The 24,494-nt window shown below is 39.8% G+C and overlaps 2 protein-coding genes across 4 annotated transcripts in view; one reads left to right on the top strand and one right to left on the bottom strand.

Moving 5' to 3' along the window:
• Positions 1–1,452: 1,452 nt before the first annotated feature.
• On the top strand, positions 1,453–14,875 carry slc29a3 (solute carrier family 29 member 3). 2 transcript variants are annotated; one of them, XM_088351741.1, is made up of 7 exons: positions 1,453–1,568; positions 4,644–4,716; positions 5,574–5,899; positions 8,987–9,069; positions 9,126–9,352; positions 10,325–10,472; positions 12,582–14,875. In XM_088351741.1, exons 3-7 carry the CDS (start codon positions 5,609–5,611, stop codon positions 13,174–13,176), a joined length of 1,344 nt encoding a protein of 447 aa, XP_088207867.1. In that variant the 5' UTR covers positions 1,453–1,568; positions 4,644–4,716; positions 5,574–5,608; the 3' UTR covers positions 13,177–14,875. The 2 variants fall into 2 exon arrangements, with proteins under 2 accessions (XP_088207867.1, XP_088207866.1); XM_088351740.1 differs by having other exon boundaries at positions 10,325–10,487.
• A 5,419-nt stretch (positions 14,876–20,294) lies between these two features.
• The window catches only part of unc5b (unc-5 netrin receptor B), a 97,243-nt gene continuing 93,043 nt past the window's right edge, over positions 20,295–24,494 (bottom strand). For both annotated transcript variants that reach the window (XM_088351417.1, XM_088351418.1), the window contains 3 exons: positions 23,467–23,631; positions 23,205–23,383; positions 20,295–21,883 (listed from right to left, as the gene is read on the bottom strand). In XM_088351417.1, coding sequence (XP_088207543.1) covers positions 21,718–21,883; positions 23,205–23,383; positions 23,467–23,631 — 510 coding nt within the window. In that variant the 3' untranslated portion in view covers positions 20,295–21,717. The remainder of the gene's footprint in view (positions 21,884–23,204; positions 23,384–23,466; positions 23,632–24,494) is intronic.

Raw genomic sequence — 24,494 nt, 5'->3', positions numbered from 1 at the left:
CATTTCATTATCTATGTTGTCTGACATCATTTCATTGTCTTTGTTGTCTTTGTTAACTGCCTTCCTAGCTTTCAATTTGTTAGCAAACGAATTCGGGCAGTTTCTAAAGAGGTGATTCGTTTCTCCACAGAGATTGCATTTTCTGCTATTGCTACATTCCTCAAAGGAATGTCCAATTGTTCTGCACTTTCCACAAAAAATTCGATCACATACCTCAGCCAGATGCCCATGCTCACCACATTTGCGACAGAGTTTCGGTTGCCCTTGATAGTGGATAAAGCCACGGTTTTCCCCCAGGAATATAGTCGACGGAATTTGTTTCAGTCCCTGAAAGCCCTGAGGATCTTGCCGTAGTTGGACTGGTACCCTCCAGGCACCATTCCAATAGCCTTTCTCACACCTCACCTTCATAGCCTGGCCTTTTACTGAGCAGTATCTACTCAACCAATAACAGACGTCATCAGCACTGATCATTTCACTAAACATTCTAACAACGACAATCTTGTTAGTATTATCAGTCAGCTTCTCCACTGTAAATCCTGAAAACTGGGACCTCACTCCCTCAAAGCGATTCCAAAACTCTTGATAAAGAGCTGCCGTTTCAAAACTCACATCAAAGCCTTTGCCAGAAGTCATTTTTATGACAGCATGTACCTCCTCCTTTTTAAACTTCAGAATCTTTTCAACAAACTTGTTAATAAAATCCGTCCTTGACATTCCCTCCGAAATTGCCACAACATCTTTGAGCAAGAATCTCACGCAGTTACGTCTCCGCCCGCCGGTATAATGCCCGGCCATGGCAGGACTCGGCTGCTTTACTTCTAACTATGTTAAAATGGCTAGAATTGTAAAATTAATAATTAACAATACTCTTAAAACCGACGCCAATGACAGTATAAACGCATAGAACGAGCAGTGCTAACCTGATGCGTCCACCATCAACCGCACATCCTAGCCTGTTGGTGGTGAAATAATTGGATTGTGTTTCATTTTAAGCGATTGAATAATAAAGTCATAAAAAATCGGGCGCGCCTTTATAGGTCACGTGATGACGCAATCTCTATTGCCTGCTGTATTTAAAACACGAAAATAAAAGGATGACTTTTATTGAAGTAAATCATCCTTCAAACTATTACACCTGCTTAAATGTGTAATACAAAGCCTGGCATTTAATCAATCAATCAATCTCATGAGGTTTGCCGTTTTAAATACCGCTTTATTTTGAAAACCACAACCGGAGTCCGTCAGATATCGTATCCGGTGCACAATTCAAAATAACACATTTTATAATCATTAAATAAAACATCCTGTTCAACAATATTCCACGTTTTTTGTTAAAAATTCTTTTGGGAATATAATGCGTAAATTACTCATACATTTGCAAATCTCAATTTTCCTGTAAATCCTACATTCCCCAACAACATTAATCTGAAAAACAGAAACCGGAAATTCAGTCACAGTTGTCCGAATGGGTTTTAGATAGTTCGCAGATGTTCACCGAAAATAAATATTAATGTCTCTTTTAAAGAAATACAAATTGAACCACTTGTGGAACTATCAACGACGAGGTAGGTTTTTTAATCAAATACGTCATGTTCTACCACTGGTAGTTTTGTCCATTAACAAATAAACACTTGTCGAAAAGACATTGAAAATACTTGAAAACTACGCCTAAGTTTTGGGTAAAATACTTCTTTTATTCGGTCGAAATGTGTCACTATGACACTGACAATTTTGTCCATGTTAACTAGTATTGCAAAATCTCTGTTGTAAAGTGGTTAAAAAGTTTAAATGAGTCGCCTAGGTTCCTTCCAAGATACGTATTTTATTCTTTTGAAATGTTCTCACTATGACACTCACATTTTTGTCCATGTTAACTAAAGCAAAGGGTCGTAGGTAAGACGTTGAAAAGACGCTTACGTTCCGTCCAAAACACGTCTTTTTATTGTTTAAAAGGCAAGTCAAGTCACAATTATTTGTACACCCCTTAATCACAAAATGTCTCAAAGGACTGCACATAATTACAATTTCACCATCCCCTGATTTTAAACCAACATGCGGGCAAGGAAATACTCAAAACCTCTGCGAGAGGAAAAAAGAAACCTTGAGATGGGGGCCTCACCATTCCATGATGACCAGAGTGCAATAGATTTAGCATTAGGTAACGGTACCCAAAACATAGTGAACGTCAGTAAAAGAAAACAATAGGTAATATGTTGAAATTTGTCCAGAAAGTCCATGACAGCAATGTGTCACAAAGTCGCTGTTATTTTTCCACGTTAACTACAGCAAAACTTTCATGTAAAGAGGTTAAAAAGACGTCTAGGGCTGCATCCAAAAGCTGTCTTTTATTGGGTTGAAAGATGTCCCTATATCACCGTTAATTTGGTCCATGTTAACTACACAAAGAGTTGTCAAAAATACATTAAAAACACCTATAAGATCCGCCCAAACAACGTTTTCCATTTGTTCTAAAGGTGTCACAATATTGCTGTTATTTTTCATATTTCGTATTTATTTAGTTGAAAGGCGTCACTATATCACTTAATTTTTTTTCCACGTTAATTGCAGCCCAACTTTGTTTTAAAGACGTTAAAACGGCATCAAGGTTCCATATAAGATCTTCGTCTTTTTTTGGTTGAAATCTGTCACCATGTAACCGGTAACTGTCCCTGTTAACAACAGCAAAACATTGCTGAGAATTTGTTTAAAATGTCTAGGTTTCTTCAAAAAGACGTCTTTTGTTTGGTAGAAAGTCGGAAACACGGCCTTTAAAGGCTAAATTAGATAGATAGATAGATAGATAGATAGATAGATACTTTGTTCATCCCCGAAGGGAAATTCACATTTCCAGCAGCATCCCTGAGCTGAGAACAATCGAGAACAATTGAAAATAACACGGGAGCTGCTGGAGTGGCTGCCATTCGTGACGGCGCCGGAAGAAAAGATTCAATTAGGACACATTTAGACAAGCTTAATACCATAGTTATTCATTTAGGGACTTAATTAGGTCCATATTGGATAGGCGGAACACAACCATATTGTAGACGTTTATTTTAGGGCTAAATAATGTCCAGACAAGATTTAGTCCACAATCCAACGTCCAAAGGATGTCTGGTGCCGGAGGTATTAAATCCATAAATGTTACAAGGACATGTAAGTGTTTTTGGTTAAACAAGCGGAAAACTTGCTAATTTAAATGTGCAGTGTCTGCACTAGTCTCGAGTTTAGCATGTCATTGCATTTTCCACCCTGGTGTCATGTGAAAAAATGAGTTCCTCAATGTATCCTTATAAACTTAGAGACATGTGCTTTCCTATGTGCTTAATTTTGACTCATTTTTTTTTTTGAAGATTATAAAACATCGCATGCCTTTGTAAAGTGATGTGTATAAAATTTTGAAGATGGAGGAAATATAATATAGTGAACACCTAGGATACAACATAAAAGCTTGAGGTAGGGATTGTTAGGTGAAATTGTGATATAGCGGGGGATAGAAACCTATGGTAATTAGCTAACGTGTTCCGAATTTCCTGTTACCTAAGATAAAAACATTACAATAGAGAAATGGTACATATTAAGTACTACTCACGCAAATACTATGTGTATTTGATTAAGTAACATTTTGAATAAAAACTCAGTTAAAGGAAAAACGATATTTTGTTCCCCCTGGGTGGGAAGTGACGAGCTGGTCGAGTCGAGTAGCGGGTGGATGCAGAAAATGAGAGGAGACAGTGAAGGCAGATTAAACATGAAACAAATTTGAAAACTCCCACTAGCAAGCATTGCCATGCTTAGAGAAGCATTCCTTGCTTTATAGGCCTCCTTATTTTGGACAATAGTCCCTCTCGTCGATTGGTTACAGCCATGAAACTTAGCAAGGATAGCCATTCGTGTGTCTTCTTTGTATTTCTTACTAACCACTAGCTTTATTTCCATGGTTATTGTGTTTTTGCTTCTCCCTTTAGCATCATTGCTAGCCTTGGGACCCATCTTATAAATGCCGGACAAACAAAACAGTATTGTATTGCAAAGTCTATTAAACACATGAGATTGTCAACTGAATGAAGAGTAATGTATTGTGGGAGGTATTTCAGCCAATAGCGTAGCAGCATTTTCATGATGCCCGGTCACAAACTAATAGCAGACCAGCAAAACCTTGGGGCAAGCGAAATAAGTTGTTGTTGATGTCGTATAGTGGAGAAAACGCCGTATAGAGGGGCCAAAATATCCTAATTCACACCTTATAGCGAAGACATTGCAAGGCTAGGGTATGTCATTTTAGGTCCTTGACTAGCAACAGACTTATTGGAGCCTTGCTATGCATGCTTTTGAAATATTTTGCATACATAAAACGGATACTGTTGATTTATATCCAAGTCGGCAAAATCAGCAAGACATCAAACCATTATTTTCCCCCATTGTATATATTACAGCTAACATAATTGCTCTCAGCGTGAAACAGCACAATAAAAGCGGAGATTTACAAACACTCTAAAGATATTGTTTGATACAAAAATGTCATTTTTTTACTATAAAAAAGAATTAATGATATTATGCTAAGCTTGAGTTTTATGATATTGTTTTGGACTGCGTGTGATAGATTTTCCAAAATGTCCGCTGATACTTTTTTCCTCATACAGGTTGAAGAAATCTTTCCCAAGATAATGCTCCCATCGTTTCCTTTCAATCGGTCTTCTGCAGATGCAAGGAGCAGTAAGATTCTCCTAATATTTCAAAGCAATCTTCCAAGATCTAATCAATCATGCTTGCTGACTTTTGAGTTTATTTTTTAAAGTTTGGTTGGGAAATTTGATGGCTGCAAGAAACCATTACTTTAATAATTTGGTAAAGAAATTAAGCCAAAACCTTAGATTGAAATACTAGTTTGAACACTTTAAAGCCCCAGTGTGTAATATTTGACCACAAGATGACACTGTTGTATAGGGATTAGGGCTAGGCCTGGAGTTAGACCTAGAGCTAGGGTTTGAGTTACAGGTTAGGATTAAGGATTAAAGGGTTGAGGGTTAGGGTTAATACAAGTCCTAAGTAAGACTTACCCTAACTCCTTAATCCTAGGGCTAGGCCTAATCAGTTTTAAAAATAGCCCACCAGTGAAGGGTCATTGTGTTTTTCTTGGAAATTCAATTTCAAGCCAATTTTAATTCTACTTCTTTTAATAACAACCTGCAGATAACATAGTCATAACATGGTAACTACATGGTAAGAGCATAATAACTTGTTATTTTAGCAATACATATCAGATTTTTCTCCTTTGTTCCTTTTAGCAACAAGTAACATGGTAACCACAGGAGGGCATTCAAAGATCACTCTTTATGTTTCTCAAAGGCAGAACAGTTACCCTTTGCAGTATGATTTATTTTTAACTGTGCATTTCCAATTGTATCCACCGTATTTTCGGGTATATAAGGCTCACTGTATTATACTGCACACTTTCAATTTTCTGGCCTATTTGGGGTTTTTAGATGCGCCTTATAGTCTGGAAAATACGGTACTTGTGTTTGTGTGCTGGCTTACAAAAAACCTTTCTTTGTTTTTAATCTAATTCTCAGATTTCTTATCTAAGACTGTAACGGGCGAGTTGTAAATGGACGGAGGACTCTTGCAGCCAAGCCTCAACTCGTCCTACATCCCCGTCGCCCTCGACGACGCCAGCTCTTTGGAGGATGAGGACGGGGAGGGAGAGACTCCGTTGCCGTCGGCAACCACACCCCTGGCGGTGCGCTACGCCCCCGACGACCGCTACTCACTGGTTTACGCCATCTTCTTCCTGATGGGCATCGGATCCCTGCTGCCTTGGAACTTTTTCATCACCGCCAAAAGTTACTGGATGTACAAAATGAGCAATGGCACAGACGGCGAGAGATCAGGCTTCGGCGTCAGTACCTTATCCTTTTAATTCATAAAGATACTAACAATCTAGGTACAGGAACGTTCTTCATTCTAAAGCCATGAAAATCGCTCTTTGGGCGAAATTCACTGCTTTGAAGTCAAAACGAGTGACCTACTTGAATCGTATAGATCCAAGGAGAAAACCTTTTAGGGTGTTTTGTAGAGAACGGTCGTTCGAGGTGGCGCGTTTGAATTCAGATTGCCTTTTGAGTTGTGCAACTGTCATGTTAAAGAGGATCTTCGCCCATGGAAGATACAGCAAAGGATGAATCAAATCAAACCTCTCCATTTTTAGCCAATCAGGGTAGAGAATGGTCAAATGCAGCTCACGACATCATGGCACATGGATAAACAGACAAAATAACAGAATCCCTACATAAACACCAACAGATTATCACTATACTTGGTGAGTTTTTGTTTTGAAAGATGTTAGGGGGACCCCCAAATATTGCGTATTAATTAAAAGAAATACATGTTCAATCCTGCCCTTTTGCACCAAGCTGTGTAAAAATGGTAAAACATTAAACCAGCATCTTTTGGTGACACTTCTACGTTCAGAAAAATCATTCTGTTTGTAGCTTGTTTTGAAAACTGCTAGAACAATCCAAATCTTCTGTAATAAAATAGCTCCCACTAAGTTAGCGTCAGGTTATTAGATTTAACGGTAATAAAAAAGGAAACGCAAGCTTTTTTTAAAAATATTGCTGTCATTGATATTTTCAGGGATGCGTGGTGCTTTGAGAGTAATCAACAGGAAAGAGTATATCTTAAAAGGTTTGGAGCAAAGTTAAGGGTTTTCTTTTGGAGCTGGCGTTAGGTTTTTGAGAATACCCCCAGTAGCTCAACTGGTGGGCTCCCTGATTTCCCCAGGCCAGATCCTCTGGTTAGGGACCTGGTGTTTGAGCTAGTGGTAAAGTTTTAAATGGAGTTAGTGCTTTGGCTTTTTCAGTTGTGTTTGAAGCTAGGGTTAGGGTTGGAGTTTGGTCTTGATCTTAAGATGCTGTGGTAACTCAACTGGTAGGTTGCCTTTGTTACACTCGTAATAGTGTGAGTTCAATCCTCAGGCTAGTTCAAATTTTGGGGTAAGGGCTTTTGGTTCAGAATCACCTTTATTATCATTGTGTTGCCAGCATGAGATTAGGGTTGCCCCCCACTTGGCAAAGTATACACTATCAAAAACAATAAATCTAAAAATTTAAAGTATTCACCTCTAATATAAAGTGTTCACATCAAAGAAAGAATGGTTGAAGCTGGATTTATGTTTTTTGGTAAAACTTGGGTTCAGATTTTCTTTGGAGTTGGGGTTGTGTATTTGCTGTAGGTAGGGTTGGTGCCATGGTTAGTGTTGGAGCAAGGGTTAGGGTTTTGGCTGTTTTTTTGGTTGGAGCGCAGGTTAAGAATCTAGTTTGTCATTTTTTGCATCAGCTGTGGTAGCTTAAAAGGTAAAAAGACAGAATTGCTTTCTAGAGGGTTGTGGGTTCAAGCTACAACCAGGACAGTCCTTGGTTTGGGTCAGGCATTTAGTCAGTGAGATTTTGGTTGCCCCAGCAAAAACCCTCATCCTACAATACCTACCGCTTTAGCTGGGTATTGAATCCAGGAACCCGAAGGTGTGATAGTCTTAGCAGTTGAGCTATCTAATTTGCTGAAAATTTCACCCAAAACCCTAACACTTCTTCTAGGATTATGCCTGGGTTGGTGGATTATGGTCAGACTTCTGTTTGGATATCCTAACAAAACTGGTAGCTCAAATGTTAAGATATATGATTTATGTTCATTGGATTGTGGTATCAAGTCTCACTAAAGATTAGGGTTAGGATTTTAGCTGGAGCCAGGATGAGGGTTTTGGCTGCTCTCAACAAAAAACAAAATAATTTCGCTGGGGAACAAACCCACAACCTTACGAGGGAAATGCAGACATCTTATTATTTGAACAACCAATGCTACTACAAACTCTGTCAAAATTCTAACCCTAAATTTAGCTCCTACCAAAACCATAGCCCGAGAACTCTCAACCCTCTGTGTGGAAGACAGACATCCTACCAGTTGAGAAACTAGTGATGTCCCTTATAACCCTAGCTCCAACCAAAACCCTAAACCTCGCTGCAACATAAACCCACTAACCAAGCTCCAAAATGCTTACAGACCTAACCATAGCACCAAAACCCTATGAAGTCATGTTGCTTTTTTATTATTGTTGAGTGAATTATCAAACAAGTTCAGCTCATTTTTTTCAACGAGTAACACAACAGACCCCGGGATACGCCATTAGTCAGTTCTGAGGTGGAATATCAAATTACTGTAAAGTGGGTATGGAAACCTAAGCTAATGTGTAGCTAATGTGTTTAGAAATCTCTGGTACTCCAGATGAAAACATAAAATAACATAAAAAGTATACAGTAGAGTACTACTGTGCCCTTGTGAGGATTGTCCTTGTCGGATTTCCTTGCTTTAATCACCTTTATTTATAATCAGAGCTGTGAATGTCAATTTGCTATGGCTATGCAACATAGCTAGTGATGGGATCCATGTGCCTTCTTTATATTTCTTGATCATTTCAAACTTTATTTCCATGGTTATCATGTTTTGCTTCGCGCTTTAGCATCACTGCTAGCTTGATGACCCATAGTAAATATATACAGTGCAAAAATCACAGTATTGTATCACCAAAGCACAGTTATTGAGATTCTTAACTGGAGAAAGGGAAAAGCATTGAGAGTTCAGCAAATAGCATTTCTGCATTTTCACAAGGCTGTGATGCAAACCAGTAGCAGACCAGCATTCTTTATGACACCTACCAGTAGCAGGCAGACCTCTTCGAGACCATACTTGTCTTATGCACGAACGTTGCAAAGTTCAAAGTGTCTTTGTTTTCAGGCACGCAAAACAATTTGTTTTTGAGGTTGTGTAGTGGGGAGATACCATTAACTAGGTTCCCAAAAACTATTATTCCACACCATGAAGTGAAAACATCATAAGGTGGGCTTGCCTGTCCTGTGGATCTACTGTATTTGGTGTTCATTTGTAGAACTTTGCTTATCGATGAACAATAATCCTGTGTTCTCCTCCGCAGGACTACTTCGAAAGTTACCTGACGTTTGCTTCCACGGTGCCCTCGGTGCTGTGTCTGATGCTAAACTACGTTCTCGTCAACAGGTCAGTGTCTTTATTCTCTTCTTTTGTCAAACTCACTTAAGAAACTCTCATTGCAGGCTGTCGGCAAATGTCCGCATCCTGTCGTCGCTCGTGGTTATCTTGGTGGTTTTCGTGATCACGACCGTCCTGGTCAAGGTAGACGTGTCCGACTGCAGGGAAGAGTTTTTCGTGGGTACGTTAGCTAGCGTAGCCATTGTTAGCGGCGCCTCCAACATCTTCTGCGGAAGCGTCTTCGGCATCAGCGGGCGATTTCCCATGAGGATCTCGCAAGCGCTTATATCAGGTATGATATATGATTACATTTATGATTAAATGAGCATAAAATGTGTGTATTGCATCGATTGCCGGTAATGGCTGTAGATGTCAAAACTCATTTTCCATTACATTACACTGACATGATTAGAGGTACAACAGCTAATTGATTATTCATGTAATCGATGGCTTTTTTTTATCGTCGCTTAATCTTTCGCGTAGGATACGAAGTAGATATTTGAGAAAAATCTATATCTTGAAGGAAAAAATCTCTACAAATTAAAAAAAATGTAAAAACAAATGTCAAGAAAATTATTTTAAAAGAAAACTCCAAAAATAAATCAAAAGGAAATTTTCAAATTATAAGAAATTTTCTGATTTTTTTTAAATTATTAAATTCTAAAAAAACAAAAAAAGTCAAATAAATCTAAAGAAATAAACCCCAAATTCTCCTGAAAATCTTTCCCCAAAAATAAAAATCATCTCAAATAAATTTCCAAAAAACCCTTTCAAAAATTAAATATGTAGATAAAAAACCCTCAAAAAATTACAAAATAATTCTACAAAATCCTCATAAAACAATTCCAAAATTAAAAAAAAAAAATCTTGAATCTAAAGAGAGCTCAGAAATTCACACATTTCTGGTTTCTCAATCAAACAGTTCCAGAATGTTTTTTTTCCAATAGGAGTTTAATAATACTAAAATATTTTGTGAAACCCTACTAAGTAAATAAATGTCATGTTTTGCTGAAATTTGTATTTCTAGTCATTTTATTTTACTATTCCCAATTTATTTATTAGATAAATTAACGTTGTACGTAATTGACGAGTTCAAATTGTGAAATTCCAAAATTAACGTGCTGCCGATTTCAGAGAAAGGCGGCCATTTTGGGGGTAGAAGTTTCATGTTTCTTTTTCATCAGAAATCTATGTTCTCAGTATTTGATTCTATTTTTTTATGAATGCATTTTTAAAATGAATGCGGTTTCATTGTGTGTCTCAGGTCAGGCGATGGGAGGGACGCTTAGCGCCGTGGCATCCATAGCCGACTTAGCGGTGGCCAAGGACGTGATCGAGAGCGCCTTGGCTTACTTCCTCACCGCAGACGTTTTCATCGTGCTCTGCATCCTGGCTTACCTCTTTCTTCCCAGGTTGGATTTTTCAAGGTGTGGAAAACAATTCCGTTCAAATCTTTGACTTCTCTGTGGAGTGCAGTGAAAATATATAGTTACGCATGTAAAATGATACAAAATTGCAGTGGGACCTAGTCAACCCTGGGCAACTTTTACTTCGTGATACAGACGCTGCCCTTATTGCGAAGAACATAGGTTCCGGACGATCGTTCGGAAGTTAGATTTGTTCGGAAGTCGCTTCAGTGCTATCTTTTTTATGTTTGAGTTTTGTATATGTAACCTGAATTGTTTTGTACTAAAAATAAACGATTCATAAGATAATATGCTCTATAAAGATAATAAAGTTTAGTTTAACTTACTTTTGGAAGATGATCTTCAAGAGGTCCTTCTCTGTGGTGGCCAAAAAAAAGCATTCCGACCATTTTCTCAACAGCATCAAGCTTTCTTATTCCACTTTCATTTCACGAGATATTAACCAATACAAATGTCAACGTTCTTAGCGCGCTGGAGATATAATATAGCATATTTACACACAAACTAGGAGGAGGAAGTGGATTTCTTCCGGGTGGATGCTGGGTGACCTCTTAGTGCCACATGCCGGTAGAGGCGGAAAGAAGTACTACGTAATGTCCTGTACTCGGACAAAAGGTGCACACAATACAAAATCTAACTTACAACAATGTCCGGATATTTTACAACATCCTAAAAACAATGTTCGTACCTACTGTTTTTCGGAACTCGAATGTTCGTAAGTAGGGGAGCGTCTGTAGATTTATTAATAAATTGACAACTGTGCAGTGTTACCTCCCCCAATGACCACTAGCCGGCGCCAGTAATCCCTCAAATTTAAATGGTTCCCTTAACCAAAAGGATCGTTGTGGCACCATTTCCTGTGGTGTGTCTTGGGCAAGTACAGGCTGGTGGCACCCAATATACTGAACTGGTTGGTTGGTTGGCTCACTTAACCATAGAGGCACCATTTCCTGTGGTGTGCCTTGGGCAAGTACAGTCAAGTGGCACCCAGGCCCCTTCCAGGCCAACATGTTTCCACCCGGCCTGGCAAATGTGCTAGCCACTTCACTACGGAAACACTCAAATTGAAATAGCTTCTATATTTTCAAAAAGTTTAATAGAACCCATGTTTTTATTGTATGACTATTTTGAAATTATTACAACAGGGTTCTCCAAATATTTGTTCCTCATAAGTCCAATCGGCTACCATTGTTATACGCATTTCTAAAATTTTGCTTTGTGATGTCAGCTTGTAATTATTAGAAGTAGGGTTAGGATGAAAGCTAGTATTTTCTCACTGCTTGGCGCAAAGGGCTACCAGCTTGATAAGGATTTTTAAAATAACCCATGATGTTATAACTACGTCCTTACTGTGTTACTACCATGTTATTACCAGGTTGTAATTATTAGAGGTAGGCTTAAAAAAGGCTCAGTCAAGCACTACAATATCTGCCTTACACAAAGGCACTAAGTAATTCCCATGTATAAATTACAGGCCGCCCCGAAAATTCTGTAATTTAAAAAAAGGTCTGAAACAAATATCTGCAAAATGAAAAAAATACTATAAAAATAATCGATTTAAAAAAATCTCACAAAAGATCTCAATTTAGTCTCCCAAAATGTTCTAGAAACTCTCAAAGAAATATCTAAAATAAAAAAAGAAATCTTTAAAAAATCTTGAAATATATCTAAACTCTCCCCCAAAAATAAAAAACAGAAACATATTTGTAAATACAAAATAAATAAAAAAATCTAGAAAAATACAACCTTTCAAAAAAGAAAACTATATTTAAAATTTCTAAAAAAAACTAATCTAAAAAAATAGCTTATCTATTATATTATTATAGATAAATCTTCCCAAAAATGTATCTATAAAAGAACAATCGCAATTATATATATTTCATTAAACTAAGAACCCCCAAAAAAATCTAAAACAAAGAAACTTCTGAAAATGCTCCTTACAATTTGTATGTATCTAGAAAAAAAACCTCCCAAAATATAAAAGAATAAATTAAAAAACTTAATAATAAATATACACCTTAAAAAAGTCTCAAATAAACAATTTAGCTTGTAAAATAAAGGATGGATAATTGATTTCCCTTCTCTCCCATTTAGATACTACATGTTAACCATTCCCGAGGAGTGCGCCGGGGCCCCCCCGCAAACACCCCCTTTGTGGCCCATCCTGCAGAAGATTTGGGTCTTGGCCCTCAGCGTCTTCTCCGTCTTCTGCGTGACCCTCATGGTTTTCCCCGCCGTGCTTTCCGGCATCCAATCAGTAGACAAGGACAGCGGCAGTCCTTGGACCACCACCTTCTTCGTCCCCATGGCCGGCTTCCTCCTCTACAACGTCGCCGACTTCTGCGGACGGCAGTCCACGGCCTGGGTCCGGGCCCCGGGGCCCGCCAGCCCGCTTCTGCCGACCCTGGTGGCGTGCCGCTGCGTCCTGGTGCCGCTCATTATCTTCTGCAACTACCAGCCCAGGGACCACCTACCGTTGGTCCTCTTCCCCCACGACGCCTACCCCGTTGCCTTCAACTGCCTGCTGGGCTTCTCCAACGGGTACTTGGGCACCCTGCCCATGATTTACGGGCCCAAGGTGGTCCCCAGGGAGCTGGCCGAGGCCACGGGGGTTCTCATGTCTTTATTTCTCACCTTGGGGCTTGCCGTCGGATCCGCTTTTTCTTTAGCTATTGTGCACACCATCTGATGAAGGAAAAACGCCGTGTGTAGCTTCTGGCATGACGTTTGCTGGGCCGCCGGGCTTATAAAGCACTAGGGGGGAACCCTCCTTTGATCCCTCAAGCCTGGTTCCCAAGGACCATCATCTCGCTCTTGCCGGCGTTTCAGTCGGTGGCCCGCCAGGCTTAGAAAGCACAGGCAGAAACCCTCCTACCATTCCCGCAAGCCTGGTTATTGAGGACCGTGGACCTGCAGGTTTCAGAGTGGAGTTCACTAAGGTGGTAGCTCCTAGGAACACCTGAGAAGCCCATAGACCAGTTCTAAAAAAGTGATGGGTGATTGTGAGGTTCTAATCATTGACCTGATCAGTGTCTTCAAATACATGATCGATTCGTCGAAAGCTAATCTTAAAAAATGGCACTTTGTTATGTAGTGATATGACCAATCTGTAGAATATTTAGCTATATACACTAATTTTTATGCAGTGTTGTAAATCAGATGAACATGTAAAAATCCTAGGTTTAGGGTTAGGGGTTTACTTGTAGGTGTATGTGGCATTTAGGGGTTAGGGTTAAGGAAAGTTAGGGAGTTGGTTAGGGCCTTAGGGTTGATGAATCTAGGGGTTAGGGGTTTAGACATTAGGGCGGGTTAGGCTTTGGTGGCTAGGGTTAGAGGGGATAGGATTGGTAGTTATGATGGGAATTAGAGTGTAAAGGGTTGAGGGGGGTTTAGGATTAGGACTAGAGAGCGTTAAGGTTAAGGATGTCAGGGTGTGAAGTGTCTCTGGGTTAGTAGAGTCTTCAAAATTGCCTTTAAATGTTGTGTTGGGGTTATATACAGGTTTACTGTATATCAGGGATAAGAAGTTGGAGTTAGGGTAAGGTTATTCCCCTACATTGCTTTTAAATCTCCGGGTAGGGGGTAGAGTTAGGCGTTGGGTTGTTCCTGTTTTCCTTTTGATTTGGTTTAGGGTTTGGGGGATAGAGTCAAGGGGTTGGGTAGGGAGTTCAGGGTAGGAGTTGGCTTGTTGTGGTTAGGGAGTAAGGGTTAGGAGTTGAGGATTAGTGATAAGGGGTTGCAGTTAGGTTATCCCTCAACATTTCCTTTAAATATTTGGGTAGAGGGGTTGGGGTTTCCAGGGAGATATGAGATTGGAATTAGGGTATTTCATTAGTTTGCCTTTAAATATTTGGGTAGGGGAATTAAGCGGGATGGATGGCGAGAGGGGTTACGGGTTTTTGGTTTGGGTTGTTAGGGTATTCCACAACATTGCCTTTAAACGTTTTGTCTGTGCAATTTCATAGTGTTATGACTGAATCACGTTGTTTACAAGAAAGCTTTATGTCAATTTCAGCAACGGCCAACAGAGGTCGACAAAATGCCATATTGGCAGCGCTTGTCAGGGCGGTTTACTGTTTGTGACGTTTGTTTAAATTCCTTCGAGGAGGAGATCGCTATAAATCAAGGGCGTAGTTTTATCGTATACAATAGGGGACCTGTCCCCACTGATGCCAAGAGCAAACCAATGCCCTCGTTATAAATAATCATTTTTTTGCTGGACTCGTCCAGAAATATGCAACGTAATTTTATTCTTTTTTTTCTGGATTAAAATTGGTGAACTCAACCTCGGTTGTATCACTTTTGTAGCCGAAACGTGCCACAAAGTCCGTTGCCAATTCATGTCTGCTTTATATGATTTGCAATAAAATGAAAAGAGTAACGTGAAACATTTGAGTGGAGTTAATTTGTTGAAAAGGGCAAAATCTGACTTTTTTGCTTCATTCTTGAGAAGAAAAGTAACAACTTCTGTATTTAACACTGAAGCCTACGGGTCTTTCAGAGGGTTACAAGTCTGCAAATTTTTCCCCCAAAATTCTCAAAAACCTTGCGAAATATTCCCCAAAATAGTCTAACACAGTTCTAAAAAAATCTATAAAACATCCCCAAATTCAATGAAAAATCCCAAGAAAATCTTCAACAATTCTAAAAAAACAAAACCCTAGAAAAATCTCCCAAAGAATTGCCAAACAAGTCTTAACAAAATCAAAAAAATAAACCACAAAATATTCTTCCAAAAATAGAAAACATTACTCCAAAAATCTAAAAAAACATTTGAAAATCCTCCCGAAAATCTAAGGCAATTCTCAAACTAAAAATAGACACCCCAAAATTAAAAATTTGTGAAACAAATTTAGAAATGTCTAAAAAAATCCAAACATTCGAGAACATCTCAAGAGATTCTAAAATATTTCTCAAAATAAATAAATAAAAATAAAAATAATTAAAAAAATTCCACAAATTCTAAAGAAAAACTTTAAATATAAATTCTCCCCCAAGACTATAAAAGAATCCCCCAAATTCTAAAACAAATTTGCATTACAAATCTATACACAAAATCTGGGGAAAAAAACCCCAAAACATTCTCAAGAAAATCTGAAGAAAATGTAAAACATTGCTCCCCAAAAAATTAAAAATATGTCCAAATTCTCAAAACATTTACTAAACAAATCTAAAAAATCCCAAGAAAATCTAAAATATATCGTAAAACATTCTCAAGAAAAACTATAAAAATTCAAAACTGAATATCTAAAATTTCTCTAAACATTTTGCAAAACCAATTGCAATGAAACGTAAAAATATCCCACAAAAAATACAGAACAAGGTAATAACTTCTGCCAGTAGGTGGTGCTACCACTACAGAAAAAAATCGATGACTCCAAGTTTGGACTTTCATCGATTGAAATATTTAACAAAGAATGGGCGTCACACAAAAACACACTAAGACGCCTTTTAAACTAAGAAATATAATTTATTGCATAAAAATTATATTTAGTTACAGGTAAGAAGGCTAGATGTTTATTCACAATTGGTACTTTACACAGATAAAATGTCACCCAAATACGATTCCAACATGTCTGTAAAAATGCTTTTTAGTATTTTTTTAGCGAAAAAAATCTTGTCAAGTCCGTTTGCAGCAACACGTATCAGAGCTACATGAAACATTTCAAAATAAAAGTGTCCAGGATCTCCATCTAAACGTCACTTCCAGAAAGGTGCACCTCAGGATCAAAAGAAAAAACGAAGCTTTCCTGTGCCGCTACTTTTGTTTGGTACAAAATGAAAACCCTGTCTGTGTGATGCTCTTATTTTGAAAAAATAGAATTTTCCTGGGAGGCAAAAGAAGCTTTTTTTCCCCTCATTCTTTTCTTTTGCGCTTGCATAGCACTTAGAAATGTGCACCCCTGCACACAAACACACCAATAATTTGCTAACAAAGTAAGCAGCACGCTCGCAAACATTCATCCAGTGGGATACTTGTGGCCTTTTGGTATTAAGATTTCAACATAAAACACTGTTTTCGCGTTTCCCTCCAAATAATAGCGGAAACAATGCTAGCGAGCTAACACTGGTGCCGAAACGATGGTAAGCTACATCTTAGACCTTTCAAAACAGATCGAGCATTGAGGTAAAAGTCTTGGGCGCCGGTTTATTTCTTTTATTCTGAAAATCTTGGCTACAGATGGTGGAACCTCCAAAGTGGTGCGGACGTTTTGTTTATCGGGTGAGGCGCAAAAGGAATCGTTTGTGTATCCAATCATGAATGCGAACGTTTTCTGTGTATTTTTCTTTCCTTTTGCGTTTTGGAACTTGTATTTGTGTGGAAAAACGCAGTCATATTGATGATATAATCGCCGTGTTTTCCTCTAACGAGGCCGTTATATGGATCTTCTCGTATTGTGCATGGAAATCAATGCGAGAAGCGCATTAAAAGAGAGGACGTGTTGTTCTCCTGCAGTAAAGACAGTTCTGTAAACTTGCCTGCTTCTTCTTGGAGTATTTTGGGTTAGTTTTAGGTTGTTGTTTTTTAAAGAAGTGGAAAGAAAATCTGTCAATTGACAGGACAATCTAGCGATTAACAGCCCGTTAATTGTATGTTTTCAGTTCGCAAAAACAACTGCAGTATTCGTATGAAAAAAATCCTAAATTGGGCATGATTTTTTGTTCCCTTTCTGGGTTATCATATAAACCCAAATTTTGGTTTCGATTGCAATTCATTTGGGGCATTATCAAATTAAAATGCCAGCTCACAATCTTTTTGAACTCGATATTTTACATCAGGAGAATTACCTAATTGGTTCGTGTCAAAATGACCCAATTTTTTTCAGTTTATTTCACTTAACACCTGGGTTCAGACTAAATGAATAGACTACCAAGCAAAAGAAACAATTTAGTTCAATGGGCGATTAAATTGACCACAATTGTTGGGTTTGTTCAAAAACTCAATTGGCTGAGTCAAAAATGAAATGACCCAATTATCTGAGGTTATGTCATCTCAAAATTTGGTTTTGGTCAGACTAAACTGTTTGAGTTATTCAAGCCCAACAATTGGGTTAAATGAAATTAAAAATCTACCCAGGGGCCAAATATGATTGTTTTGCAAGTTATTCGTTTGACTAAACTCGAATAATCCAATTGGACGGTTCAGAAATAAATAAATGAACCTTATTGGAGGTTATCTGACCCCGAGAATAAATACATGAAAAAAAATTGACACATCAAACAAAATTAACTGTTTTGTGGGTTTCTCATTAGACCCAGCGTTTTAGAGTAAACAATAGTACAACGTTTTGTGTTATTTAACCCAACAATTTTTGAAAATTAGATTCATTTTCTGAATTATTTATTTGACTTGAATTTTTGGGTTAGTTGAGTAACCAAATTAAACTGCTAAAAATGAGCTCCCCTAACTTGTGGCATATAATCTTAAAAAACCCGTTTGTTTTGTTTTTAAATTGTGTAAAATTCACAAAATTATTGAGCAACCCATTTTTTGACACTTATTTCTGGTAAATAATTTCAAAATGTTTTGTTCAATTTTTAACTGTTGCATGACAGAAGAATGCAAACCCTAACCCCCAACACTTGGACCCTAACCTTAATCTCAACCCTCATCCTAACCCCCACCCTCTAAACCCTAATCCCCCCTTACCCTTACCCTATCCACTTTAACCCTAAAGCAGCAAACCCGACCCCTAACGCTCCAACCTTTACCACTAACCCCTCTAATCCTAATCCCCTAACCCTTTCCCTCATAACCCAATAACCTTGACCCCCTAAACCTCAACCATCACCCTCTAACCCTTATGCCTTCAAACCAAAAATTTAGGCCCCTTCTCAAGGTTTCTTATTTTTCTCACGTTGAGGTTTTTGAGTTCTTCCTTGCCTGCATTGCGGTTTAATATCAGGGGATAGTTCCCTTGTGGCCTGTGCAGTCTGAGACATTTTTTGATAAGGGCGTCACAAATAAATGGGACATGACTAACCCTAATCCTTACCACTAACCCCAAACCCTCTAACCCTATCCCTAACACTTTCACATTTGTCATTCACCCTAACCCCTCCAACCCTAATCCCCTAACCCTTCACCCTAAACCCCCACCCTCCCTAACTCACTAACTTTAACCCTTAGCCCTCACCCCTAACCCTAACCCCGAAATCCTTAACACTCACCCTTAACCACCAACCCTCTAATCCTCATCCCCCCCAAGCATAACTCCCTAACCCTACCCTAACCCTAGAATGCAAATATGGTGTCAGTTTCCCTTCAGAGCAGATCTAGTGTTAATGATTTCAAGTGGAAACTCCGTTTTAAAACCAAATTCGGAGGTTCGTTTTAATCCCGGGATCGAACCGCGCCCGACGTTGAAGGCTCCTCCGTCTCACAGCGGAACGAGAAACGAGTTCTAACCCCGAGTTTGTTTTCTTTTCGGCGCTGCGTGCTTCCGTACCAGCAGCCGTGATGAACGATCCCAGATACGGACGAGAACTTAAAAAGAGTCTTCCCCGAAGGAAACTTTTGAAAGGATGACTGGAAAACTCGGGCAATCCATTCTCGGAGGACGCCGGCGCGAACGTAGCGGGAGGGAGAGAGATTACGCGCCGGCGCCATGATATAGCGTCCGCACGCCAAGGCTTTGAGGCATTTTCCTAGCACGATGGAAAGAGCGCCTCCTTCCACGCCAGCAGATTAGAGCGGCCCGAAGACAGACGCTCAAACCCCGAGGCGGGCGAGCGTCGTGCGCGAACGGCGAGCGGGCGGGGATTGAGCAACTGCGTCTGCCGCCGCCACAATGGAGATTTGCATCGGTGACAAAACCCTGGGCCCGTTGGCCCGAGGTGCCGCGCTTTGGATACACAAACGCGGCTGATCCCGCTTTGGGTTTTGTTCGTACCCAATCCCTTTTCGTTGTTTCCTACCCTGACAGCAGCTCTATTTAGGTACAGTACACAAACGTTTTCAGACTGGAGATCTCAACATCGCTACGGAGCAGGGGTCGGCAACCTTTTCTGTACCACCAACCGGTTCCTTGTCTAACACTATTTTCACCGCCTGGCCCAAGTTCAGTATTAAAGGTGGGGTGCACCATTTAAGGTTTCTTTAAAAAGATGAAAATATAATATTTCCTCTATCAAGTATGTGTTAACAATGGCCAACTGAGTTTAAAGAGCACTCATGTTTTTTTTCCCACCACGCCTATCTGCTTTTATCTTACTTTTAGCACAGCTGTTACAGGACTCGCAACACACTAGGAAATAGAGGGAAGAGGGGAGGAGAGTGATTTCATGCTCGTTCCCGGATTTTTCTTAGTGTAGCCTAAATATAGTAAAACTATGAGAGGCCTGTTTCAAATACAGTCCTAACGCAAACCCAAACCCCCAAAAAAATGAAAAAGGAAGAGTTAATTAGCAATTGCCAAATGAGCTGAATGAGGCTGCAATCATGACTTACAGCCAGGAGATGGCAGAGTGTAACAAAATTTCAAGTTGCGGACACAACTTTAAACATGTTTGTACTTAAAAAGAACAATTAGAACGACAAAAATAACAATGATTGCATTTCTAATAATAGAAATAATAGTAATTATGAGCGTAAATCCACTGTGTAGTAACGTGGGAGGAAACCAGAGTGCCCGAGGAGAACATGCAAACTCTACACAAAAAGGCCTCCACCTGCAATTGGACCTTGAACCTACGAACTGTAAGGCGAAAGTGCAACTACCAAAACACTATCGTAAAGTTAATAAGTATTTAAAAATACAAACTCACCAAATCAAACAACCACCCAAAAAGTTTCTGTTATGTGTCGTGTTTTTATCTTAAAGGTGCCGTCCGGGATTTGGAAGTTTTCTACTCGCTGACGCCATCTTGCGGCTCAAGTCATCATTGCCTCTGCCTAGCTCTTTTTGTGGTGTGTGCAAGTACATGCATTTCTTGGACGCACTCAAGTAAACTCTTTTTTTCATCTTTTGGGGGTTTGGGTTGGCATTTGGATTGTATTTGAAACAGGCCTTTTTTTACTTTCACAATTTTAATGCTTCCTGGAACTCCTAACCACCAGGGTCATAAAGGTACCACTTCATGTGTTGTGTCTTGGGCAGCACCAATCCCTCTCCAGGCTAGTTTTTGTGTCCGGGTTTGCTCCCCCACATGACACAGATAGTACTGGCTTCCATAGTTACCAGGAGCAAAAGAAGCCTCCTGAGCTGACTCAGAAACGGCACCTTCATCATCTGGCCGCTGTTTTTGGGTGTAAAGAATCATGAAAGGGAAATGACCCATCCATATCCCCTTAAGATTTTTTGTCCCAAATGAGCAAATATACCGTCAGAATGATGAAAAAAACACTGACTTGAAACTTATTCAGTCTAAAATAATACATAGAATACATTTGACTGAATATATGTTTAAGAAAATGGTAGGCAGATACCAGGGCCCCCATTCCCTACCACCGTCTCATCCTGCCCCCTCTTCACCTTCACCTCCATCAGCATGTCCGCCTGGTTGAGGCCAGCAACTTGGTGATCCCATAATTTGGCTACTGGGGTGGGCGCATCGATCCAAATATCAACATTGTCAGGTCGGATCAATGCTATTATCCTGGCTCACTCTGCACGCTACACTAACAAAAAAGCACGGGGATGAGCATTAAATCACTCTCCGTCCCCCCCATTCCTGCTTCCTAGTCTGTTGTGCGTTGTTAAAAGTAAAATGAAAGCTGATAGGCGCAATGCGGGAAAACAGTCCAAAGGCTCTTTGAACTCATTGGGGCTCTGTGAACACATACTTAATAGAGAAATTATTGAACTTTTTAAGGACACCTCAAAAGACACACCTTACCTTTAAAGATCCATGCATCCTCCAACTCCGTTGCCAAACGTTTTCCCATGGTGGCAATCGTTCTAGCGTGATGTAGTTGATCATTCTCCTCGTATATTGGCTATAAGCAGCTTCAAGTTCAGTCTGAAACGTAGCAGTCTTAGTAAAACGACAATACGAAAAAAAAAAAATAATAGAACTTATTTTTCTTTCGGCGCAACCTGGTGCCAAACTACGCACGGCTCAGTACCGGTCCGCGGACGAGTGGTTGCCGACCACTGCTTTGGAGGATTCAGGCCTGGCGTCTCCAGAAAGAACCGAATGGAGGCAAGACCGAGAGGTATTGGAGAAGATCCGAAAAAAATCAAATGCTTTAGCGAGGACGTTGTTTACTTTTCCGTCCTACGGCCGATCAACAATCTCCATCTGTCGTCATGACGACCAGCACCTCGCTCTTGCCCATCTCCTCCAGCGCCGTCGCCAGAGAGACCAAATCGGCGTCGCCTTGGTGACAAGCTTCCCATAAGTCCAGAAGAACTCCCGTGGGGCTCGGCTTGGTTGCAAAGTAGTTCAAATACCTGAGGAGGGGGATGGAAGGCGGGGGCAAACAAGGCAAAAAGTCAGAGGAACTCCAGTCAAAATTCAACACTGATACTAGATGGATGTGTCACTATACAGACGCTCCCACAACTTACGACCATTCGACTTCAAAAACTGGTAGATACATTTTTTTCAGGGATGTAAAAAAATATCCGGACATTGCTGTTAGATTTTGTATTGTGTGCACCTTTTTTTCCGAGTACAGGACATTACTGTAGTGGTTCTTTCCGCCACTACTGGCTTGGGACGCTGTGAGAGGTCACCCAGCATCCACCCCAAAGAAGAAATCTGCTTCCTTTTCCTAGTTCGTGAGTAAACATTCTATACTGTATGTTCAGCGTGCCAATAACTTTGACATTTTTATGGTTTAATATCTCGTGCATCCATTCAATTTGGTTGGTGTTAAGTCTAAAGAAGGGGCGAGACGTTTCTTTTTAAATGAAAGTGGGATAAGGAAGCTTGATACGTTTGAGAAAATGGTTGGATCACTTTTTTTCAGCCACTCTCTACGACGGAGGAGGACCTCTTGAAGCTTATCTTTCAAAAGGAAGTTAAACTTAACTTTATAGAGCACATTATTTTATGGGATGTTCATTTTTTTAGTACAAAACAATACAGGTCACGTATACAAGCCTTAAACATACTTATATAAACCTTAAACATACAAAATATAGCACTGAATCAACTTACGAACAAACTCAACTTATGAACGATCCGCCTGTATAGGAGTATCCCAAACTTTAAGCTACAACAGAAGTGCACGCATAAATAGAAAAGAAAAATATGTACCATAAAAAAATAGAATTAAATAAGGTAATTTGTGCAATAAAACCAGTATTGAGCTAATGTCGGCTATATATAACGTGTCTGAAGAGGTAGGTGCAAATATGCTGTCATATGTAAGTGCAAAATGATGATCAACACAGAGAATGAATATTTCATTGGATTTAGTGATTTATAGTCAAGCTGATAGTTTTGGTAAGCATGCTCTATATGCTAGAGTGAATAACTGAATAACTCTTAAATGGTCAAAATATAATGACCTAATACGGTATTTGGTTTGTTCGTAAAAAAAAAATGCTGTTGGGTTAGAATAACTAATTTTCATACATGCATTGATAAATTTTGTTTGTTGAAAAATAAATTGCTGTATTGGTAAATCACTATGAAAATAATCATAAAAGAGAGTCCATCAATGAAATCCTATGTCACTGTCCAAGAGCGACATAATAGGCAAACATTTTTCCTTTTTAGTATAAGAAGTGTTTAATTTTGTCATTATCAAGCTCAGCTACCAACCTGTCGAATCCTAAACTGCGCGCCAGCAGCCTCCAGTCGCACCCTCGGGCGCTGGGCGCGTCCAAACTGGCGCAGATCTTCTGTCGGATGGAGCAAGGCAGACGAAAGGCGTACGGTCCCACTTGAGAAGAGGGCAGGCAGGAGCCGGCCGAGGGCAGCGGCGAATGCGGCGGCAGGGTCTAAATCCCGAGTACGAAACAACAGGAAAGACTTGACCGCAATCTGATGGGATGGAAGACCTGGCGGTCATTCGCGGGCAAACCTCTTGGATGTCGGTATGCAGCTGGAAGATTTGCCCTTCCCCTTCCACTTGTCGCACACAGATTTTACAAGAGAGTTGAGAAACCACCAGGCTGCTCCTCTCCAGGCTGAAGGTGCAATGCAAAGGTCTCTGACTGCCGCTCCAAATGTGGTAGAAGGGGATCTCCTGCAAGGAAGCGCGAGTTTACATTTGCATGACCTTTGATAAAGAGGTGTCAAACATGAGGCCCGCTGGCCAGATCGGACGTGCCGACTGAATCCAGCCTGAGAAGCGCGAGAGGAAGATGAGCTGCAGTTCTAAATATGTCCACTTGATGTCACAGAAGTTAAGTGCCACTCACAAATACACTGGAGCTATATTTCTTTCTCCCCGAGACCCTACTGAGGATAAGCGGTGCAGATAATGGATGGATATATTTCTTTCTCTCTCTCCCCCTCTACGTGCCTCTCTCTCTTCCCCTCTCCGTCTCTCTCTCTCCCCCTCTCCTTGTCTCTCTCTCTCTCCGTCTCTCTCCACCTCTGTCTCTCCTTCTCTCTTCCCCTTTCCGTCCCCCCTCTCTCCATTCATTTGTTCCTCTCATTCTCTTTCACTCATTCTCTCACACTCTTGTTTTTCTAGATCTCTGAATCTTTTTTTTCCTTTTTTTCACTCTCTAACGGTCTTTCTCTTCCACTTTCATTCTCCCCTTTTCTCTTCTCCCTGTCTCGTGATCTCTATTTTACTTCATATCTCCCATTTACTTTTTTTTCCTCACTCTCTCTCTTTCTTTCTTTTGTCTCTCTTACCATCTCTCTATTTCTACCTGTATTTCTGTGCCTCTCTAAATCTCTTTCTCACTCTTGTTTAACAATATCTCCTTCATTCTCTCCTTCTCACCCTTTTCATTGTTTGTTTCTCTTTCTTGCTTCCTGTGTCTCTCTCTTTCTCACTACTTGTTTCTCTTTCTCGCTCCTTATTTCTTTCTCGTTCCTTGTTTCCATTTCACTCCCTCTGTTCCTCTCCTTTTTTCTTTCTTTTTCTCTAAGTTA

The sequence above is a fragment of the Urocampus carinirostris genome, chromosome 13 (genome assembly GCF_059441175.1).
Source record: "Urocampus carinirostris isolate Australia breed hairy pipefish chromosome 13, RoL_Ucar_1.0, whole genome shotgun sequence".
Taxonomy (NCBI): domain Eukaryota; kingdom Metazoa; phylum Chordata; class Actinopteri; order Syngnathiformes; family Syngnathidae; genus Urocampus; species Urocampus carinirostris.
This window is presented reverse-complemented; position numbering and strand designations above follow the sequence as displayed.

What these genes read in the sequence shown, in the direction of transcription:
- slc29a3 (XM_088351740.1), top strand. Translation starts at nt 5,609, where the DNA reads ATGGACGGAGGACTCTTGCAGCCAAGCCTCAACTCGTCCTACATCCCC. An exon ending in AACTACGTTCTCGTCAACAG is followed by an intron (nt 9,070 to 9,125) that starts GTCAGTGTCTTT and finishes CTCTCATTGCAG; the next exon opens with GCTGTCGGCAAATGTCCGCA. An exon ending in CCCAGGTTGGATTTTTCAAG is followed by an intron (nt 10,488 to 12,581) that starts GTGTGGAAAACA and finishes TCTCCCATTTAG; the next exon opens with ATACTACATGTTAACCATTC.